At 41.4% G+C, this 7,817-nt stretch overlaps 1 protein-coding gene across 5 annotated transcripts in view; it reads left to right on the top strand.

The window, feature by feature from the left end:
- The first annotated feature begins 3,880 nt into the window (after positions 1 to 3,880).
- The window catches only part of Herc6 (HECT and RLD domain containing E3 ubiquitin protein ligase family member 6), a 65,633-nt gene continuing 61,696 nt past the window's right edge, over positions 3,881 to 7,817 (top strand). For all 5 annotated transcript variants that reach the window (XR_007590008.1, XR_007590006.1, XR_007590007.1 and 2 more), the window contains exons 1-3: positions 3,881 to 4,121; positions 6,183 to 6,342; positions 7,533 to 7,609. Coding sequence is in view for 2 of the 5 variants with exons in the window: in XM_050131798.1 (XP_049987755.1) it covers positions 3,893 to 4,121; positions 6,183 to 6,342; positions 7,533 to 7,609 (466 nt within the window). In the remaining 3 variants the exon portion in view is untranslated. The remainder of the gene's footprint in view (positions 4,122 to 6,182; positions 6,343 to 7,532; positions 7,610 to 7,817) is intronic.

Genomic DNA, 7,817 nt, shown 5'->3' with positions numbered 1-7,817 from the left:
CTTTCACACAGTTAAAGTAATATTCTGCTGCATAAGCAAATGTAACACATCTTTTCCTAGTTAAAATAATATTCCATAACGTTTGCTACATCTAAGAAACACACTCTGACATCAAAGATACACATTAACTCAGGGGAAGTATTAGAAAAAGTATTCCAAAAAAATGGACCTAAGAAACAAGTTGGTGTGGTCATTTTAATATCTAACAAAATAGACTTCAAAACTAATCAGAAGAGACAAGAAAGTCACTATATATAAAAAGACAAATCCACGAAGAGGATACTGCAGTTCTTAACATTTATTCCCCAAACACAAGGGCACCTACATTTGTAAAAGAAATACTACTACAGCTTAAATCAGCTACTCATTCTCATACATAGTGGGAGACTTCAATAACCCATTCTCACCAATAGACAAGTCATCCAGACAAAAACTAAACAGAGAAATGCTAGAGCTAACAGAGGTTATAAACCAAATGGACATAACAGTTATTTACAAGACATTTCTCCCAAACACAAAAGGATATACCCTATTCTCTGCACCTCATGGAAAATTTTCCAAAACTGACCACAAAGCAAATCTCAACAGATACAAGATACTCTTGGGCATATACCCAAAGGATGCTCCATCCTACCACAGAGGCACTTGCTCGGGTATGTTCGTTGCTGTTCTACTACTCATAATAGCTAGAAATTGGAAACAACCTAGAAGTCCCTCATTAGAGAATGGATAAAAATGTCGTACATTTACACAATGAAGTATCAGTCAACTGTTAAAAAGCAACATCATGAAATTTTCAGACAAATGAACAGAATTAAAAAAAAATTAACTTGAGTAGGTAACCCAGACCTAGAAAGATAAATAGGGTATGTATTTACTTATATCTCATTATTAATCATTAAATAATGATAGTCAAGCTATAATCTGTATACCTAGAGAGGTTAGGCATAGAGGAAGGGACTAGGGAGGGGGGCACATGGATCTTCCTGGGATGGGGAAATAGACTAGATCTTATGGGTGGTCTGGAGGGGGTATGAGAATGGGAGGACCTGGTGGGAAGGGAAAGAGGGATGGGATTTAGCAGAGAAACTAAGGAAGCGACAAGTAGAATTGAAAAGCATTTCAGGGGCAGTATAAAAACCTAGTTCAGTGGAAACTTCCTAAAATATATAAAGGTGATCCTAATGAAGTTTCTAAATAACAAGGGAGACAGAACCACAAAGCGGCATCTCTTGTCCCCAAAGGAAGCTTCCAGTCCAGGACTAAGTTTCATCCAATTGAATTGTTGGCTGAAAGGGTCCCTATGAAATTCCCAAACAACCCAGGTTGTTGCCAAGACTATAAGTTGCCCTCAACAAACTGATAGCAGGGGCTTCACTGCTGAAGCCAAAACCCACACAACTCATTGAACATAGAGAGGTCGAGCTGGTGCCTACATAAAACCTCTACCCCCATGTTCTAGTGTCTATGACATGGAAACATACTCTGAAGGCCACCAAAAGAGAAGCATTAACTCTAAGCCAGCCACAAATCTGTACTGCCTGAAAAATATGCCAGGGGGATGGTGGCACAAATTTTGTGGGAACAACAAATTGATGTTTGATTTGACTTAAGGCCTACTCCATACCTGAAACTACTTAGGTGACCAAGCACCAGAATCTAGATAGCCCAGAGACCTAGGTTAAAACCAAATGCTACTTACCTTGAAAAAAAAAAGAGAAAAAAGGTAACAATAAAATGACTCTTAATGATATTCTGCTATACTCAGGTCAGTGCCTTATTCAGTCATCATCAGAAAGACTTCATCCTGCAGCATATGGGAACAGACACAGAGACTCACAGCCAGAGAGAGAGAGAGACAGAGAGAGAGAGAAACAGAGAGAGACAGAGAGAGAGACAGAGAGAAAGGAAAGAGGAGGAGGAGGAGGAGGAGGAGGAGGAGGAGGAGGAGGAGGAGGAGGAGGAGGAGGAGGAGGAGGAGGAGGGGGAGGGGGGGGGGGGGGGGGGGGGGGGGGGGAGGAGGAGGAGGAGGAGGAGGAGGAGGAGGAGAAGGAGAAAGAGAAGGTAGGGAGGAAGGTAGGCAGGTAGACAGACAGACAGAACTTGGAACACACAGCTCTAAAGAAGATATCTCCATTAAATTCCTCCCTTTAGAATTCAGAGAACTCTACTGGAATCATGTTGGAAGAGAAGGCAGAAGGAGTTGGGGGACAGAGGTGATGGAGGACACAAGACCCTCTAAATCAACTGAGCAAAATTCACTTGAACTCACAGAGCAGCTCGATGAGAACCTACTTGGGTCCGCACCAGGTCCTCTGCATATGCGCTATAGCTTTCAGTCTGGTGCTTTTACAGGACTCCCAAATGTGTGAGTGAGTAGGTGAGTGAGTGAGTGGGTGAGTGAGAGTGAGTGAGTGGGCGAGTGAGTGAGTGAGTAGGTGGGTCTCTGATCTTAGTGCCTTCTTTGGGGGCTCTTTTATTTTTTCTGTTGACTTGGTTTGTACGATTTTGTTTTGTTTTGTTTTATTTTATTTTTCACCTTTATGTGGCTTTCTTTTGAACTCTATTTCTTTTATTTTTAATTTTTTGGCTTTTTTATTGATTCTTATTGAGCTCCACATTTTTCTCTGCTCCCTTCCCTTCCTCTCTCCTCCCCTTCAATTCTTTCCCATGGTCCCAAGCTCCCAGTTTACTCAGGAGATTTTGTCTTTTTCTACTTCCCATGTAGATTAGATCCCTGTATGTCTCTTTTAGGGTTCTCATTGTTGTCTAGGTTCTTTGGGACTGTGAATTATAGGCTGATTTTCTTTGCTTTATGTCTAAAAGCCACTTAGGAGTGAGTACATATGATATTTGTCTTTCTGGGTCTGGGTTACTTTACTCAAAATGATGTTTTCTAGCTCCATACATTTGCCTGCAAATTTCAAGATGTTGTTATTTTTTTCTGCTGTGTAGTACTCCATTGTGTAAATGTACCACATTTTCCTTATCCATTCTTCAGTCGAGGGGGCATTTAGGTTGTTTCCAGGTTCTGGCTATGACAAACAATGCTGCTATGAACATAGTTGAGCACATGTCCTTGTGGTACGATTGAGCATTCTTTGGTTATATACCCCAAAGTGGTATTACTGGGTCTTTGGGAAGATTGTTTCCTAATTTTCTGAGAAATCGCACCACTGATATCCAAAGGGGCTGGGTTTGTACAATTTTGATATGAAAATTTTACTTCCTCTGTAGTTGGACCCTGCCCTCAGCCTTTGCAATTGGACTCAATTTTGCCTCTAAAGTTGGACTCAGGTGGACAACAGCTTAATCCTAGAGCTTAGTCAGGGGTTCATTATTGCATTCTAATAGGTTTTCCAGCTCTGGCATTCTAGGCTTCTTGGAAACTGCTTACCCTTTAATCCCTTGTATGCCCTCTATGGTCTATATATTATAGATAGATTTACCTTGTGGTGTTTAATGTGTGATCTGAAAATTAATAATCAAGACTGGAATAAAAGAACCTTAGCCAGGGTTGCCAAGGAAAGCGGAATTTCTGAATGTCAGCTGCCACTGAAATTTCTATACCTTGTGAATTTGTCACTTAATAAATAGCTCACAAACCTAGCAATTTGTCCAGAGAGCAGGATTCAGAAGTGGCTTGATTATGGTGGAGATACTTCCCTTTTCTCTGTTTTCTCTGCTACTCAAGCGCTTCAAACTCAAGCAGCCAGGTTTTAAGATGACCTGCAGGGCGAAGCCCGCTGGGCGTGGAGGAAGCGGTTAGCGGCACCAGGCAAGAGGACACTCACACGAATGAAAGAATCGTGACGTCAGAGATAAAGTAACACTCCTGGGAGGAGTTAGGAAGCCCAGTCACTCGCAGTTGGGAGCCCATTTGACCCAGTTGATGCGCCAGAGTCACAGGTGGCTGGGTTGTGCAGAGATGTACTTCTGCTGGACTGCGGACTGTCCCGAGCCTCGGCGCCTGAAGGCGGGAGATGGCGGTGAGCTCTTGCAGGCAGCCAGTGGGGAGCGCCACTCTCTGCTACTGTTCAGCAACCACCGAGTGTACTCCTGTGGGGACAACAGCTTTGGCCAGCTGGGCCAGAAGACAGAGCAGAATAACGAACGGCCAGGTGAGTACCCAGCCCAGGAGCGGGTGCCCGGACGGGACGGGATGTGGATGTCTCGGTCTCTGGACCAGGGATACTTTGAAGCGGGTTTCCCCAAGGATACTTGGAAGCCGGTTTCCCTCCTTTGAGCTTCTCAAGTCAGCGGTTTCTGTTTCCCAGGACTCTAGAGTTAGTTTGCATTTGTTTCGGTTTCCAGTTCCTCTTCTTTGAGAAATGATGAGCTGCGTTTCTCTAGACAGAAAAAAGGTCCCTCCCCCTTGACTTTTCAGACTTTCAGGGGAGGGGGAGGGGGTTGTCTTCCAGACCGAGTGGGTTGTACACCTCTAACTAATTTAACAATGCCCCGCAACATTTTTCTCCGAATTTTAAACAAAAGTATAATATCACTTTTGGGCATTAATGCTGTTGTAGGAACCTAGGGAAAAAAAAAAAGCCACCTGTAGGGTCTGGAGAGATCGCTCAGTGTTTAAGGGTTAGGTTCCTAGAACCTATGTGCCAGTTTATAATCACTTCCAGGGGATCTGATGTCCGTGGGCACCAACACACAGTATCTTACACGCACATAAAAATAAATAAAAATTATTTTTCAAAAGAAGCCACCTGTAATCACACCAAGAGCTCTAATAACAGGGCATTGTCTTATCCTGCTTGTCTTATTTTCTGTGTATGTATTTGATCCTTATAAAATCATGTCGTTGTAAAGTATTGTATTTAAACAAATTATGTTTTTACCAAAATATATTTATCTATTGGGGTTTTAAATATATTATACTGATTCATAGTCTTATAAATATGGATCTAACTAAAGTTCTAGGGTTTTTTGATTTGTTTATTTGTCATTTTATATGCTAAGCATCCACTCCACCATCGGGCTATATTACATTCCCAGGCCTTGACCATATTTGATTATGTGTTTAGAATAATTTGAATACACAGTTACTCAAATTATTCTAAATTATTCTAAATTATTCAGAGGTAGCCCTCTGTTCTTTTAGATGCAGTTCCTGAAAGCTGCAAATTTAGCAGGAAAAAAACCAACAGGCAAAAAAACAGCATTCAATTTTATCAATCTTTTACCTAGAGAGTAATTTGTCTGCATGGGAATTCACAGAAAGAAAATAAAACCCAAAGAGGTGCTTAGATTCAGGAACTTGTGTACTCTGTTTAACAAAAGAAAGGAGCCTGGGACTTTACTCTGTGGAACCATCAAGAAATAGTGATAGAGCACTTGCCAGAAATGAATGAGCCCTAGGGTTTCACCCTAGTATTGCAAAAAAGAATCTAACAGAAAAAGCAGAATGAAATAAAAAGATAACCTATGTACATTAATAGCCTAAAGCATTAATGGTAGCATTTGTTACTCATGAAAAGACCAGCACTAGAGTCTAAGGGCTCAGGCCACCCTGAGGGAAGTGAGCAGATTCCAGACAGAAACTTCCACAAACTTATACAGAGCTTAAGGGAGCAAGACAAAATAATTCTCTTGGTTAGAGTGGTCAGAGCCTGGTTAAAGTTACTGGACAGCTATTCTCTGTGTAGAGGTTAGCTGGGCGTGTTTCAGTTTCATTTCCCTGGGCTGTGACGTCATTAACAGCTGGGTTTCGGTTTGCTTATGTAGGAACTCAAGGTGATAAGCCTTGCCAGCCAAGTTGTGTCCAGGCAGTCAGAATAACACCGCTGTGTTTCCCCATATGTACTATGAGCATATTGGGTTGTTTCCTCCGGGTGTTTAGTAAGGTCTCTAGACTTTGGTTTAACAGACATTGAAGGAGTCAAAGAGTAAAGTCTTGCTTTTTTTTTTTTTTTTTTTTGTTTTGTTTTTTGTTTTTTTTGTTTTTCGAGACAGGGTTTCTCTGTGGTTTGGAGCCTGTCCTGGAACTAGCTCCTGTAGACCAGGCTGGTCTCAAACTCACAGAGATCCACCTGCCTCTGCCTCCCAAGTGCTGGGATTAAAGGCGTGTGCCACCACCGCCCGGCAAGTCTTGCTTTTTGAAGGCAATTACGGTCTTAAACTCCAGAAGCTTATAAGTTATGGGAGTTTTCTCTTCATTTTTGTTTCCAAAGAACAAATCCAGTCATTGGCTACTCTGCACGTTGACCTCGTGAGCTGTGGGAAGGAGCACTCCATAGCTGTCTGCCACAAAGGAAGGGTCTTTGCATGGGGAGCAGGTTCGCAAGGGCAGCTGGGGATTGGAGTATGTAAGGAAATAAACTTAATGCCTATGTAAGTATTTAAATTCACTCCTTTCCCCAATAATTTTGCGTGGCAGGTACTCAAGCATCAGGGCACAAAGATGACCTTGCCTAAGGTATCCCTAGCCTCAAGGGTAAGAGAAGTGGTCAGAAAACCATTTGCACAGCCCATTGTTTAATTAGAGCCCATGAAGGAGAGAGTCAGAGGGAAATGATATGTGATTCCTGAGTCCTAATTTCATTTCTTATAATATACATACGGGGATGCACTTGGACTCCTACAGTAAATAAAAATCAAAACAACCATTTTAAGTACAAACTATCACGAAACCAAGAATTCCGAAAGAAATCTCACTTGATTCCCTTGCATCTGAGTAGAACAGAGCCTCTCACATCACGCCACATCCTATGTGTTTCCCAAATATTCAATGAATAAAATTATGATGAAAAAGCCTAATGGAACATGTCATACTCTTCCAATGAAGCTCTAGGATACATAGACCTTTACAGAGCTAGAGACTTTACAGAGCTAGAGACAGGAGTTCAAGGTCATCCTCAGTTGCTTAGGGAGTCAGAAACCATTTAGATCTATGTGAGACCTTTTCTCACCCCCCTCTTCTTAAAGACTCCAAACACCCAAACTACACCAAACCAAACCAAACAAACCAACTGATGGAATGTGGCTTGGGCTGCGTGCTGTACTTTGAAATGAAGACATTCGATTAGGAAGGAGTGGACAGCAGTCTCCTAGGTAGTCAATGTTCTGTCGCTTAGTGATGCATGATCAAAGAATATGGCTGGATGAATGAGATTGCTGCTGCCTCCTTCACTGTCCAGGGAAATTATAACAGTGGGAGTGGCATTAGCAGGCTCAGTGTGGGAAAGAATAGTCTGTCTGGCCTAATGAAGAGATCTAAAAGGTGCAAAATAAGTGGGGGAACCCCAAATGCTCCCCTGTCTTCACAAGGGGACAGAGATGATCTGGAGTTCTTAGAGGCTGGGAGGGAAACCCTTCCCCTCAGTAGTTAAAATCACAAAAAGAAGGAAGGAAAAAAAAAAACAGTGTGGCTCTTTGAGATAACGGTATTACAGGAGCACAAGAGGATAAAATTATTCTCTAAGAGCTGTTGCATTATCTAGAATACTTTTAAATGTCTGTAATTTCTTTGCTAATTCTTCCTAAACAAGGTTTAACAGACTTTTGTGACTTTTTCATTATAGGAAAATAAAATTTCCAGATGGCATAAAAATAATCCAAGTTTCCTGTGGACACTACCACTCCTTGGCATTATCGGAAGGTAAAGAATACTTTGGGAGCCTCTGGATGTCACTAGAAAAATATTTTAAATATAAATTATAACCATGGATTTTTAATCCACTAGATCCACCAAGTTTCATTTGAATGCATTTAGAACTTTTTTCTTTCTTTCTTTTTCTTTTCTTTTCTTTTCTTTCTTTCTTTCTTTCTTTCTTTCTTTCTTTCTTTCTTTCTTTCTTTTTTTTTTT

This window comes from Alexandromys fortis, unplaced genomic scaffold (assembly GCF_014885135.2).
Source record: "Alexandromys fortis isolate MF-2015 unplaced genomic scaffold, M_Fortis_MF-2015_v1.1 scaffold_343, whole genome shotgun sequence".
Taxonomy (NCBI): Eukaryota; Metazoa; Chordata; class Mammalia; order Rodentia; family Cricetidae; genus Alexandromys; species Alexandromys fortis.
Note: the sequence above shows the minus strand (reverse complement) of the source record. Positions and strands in the feature narration are given on the sequence as shown.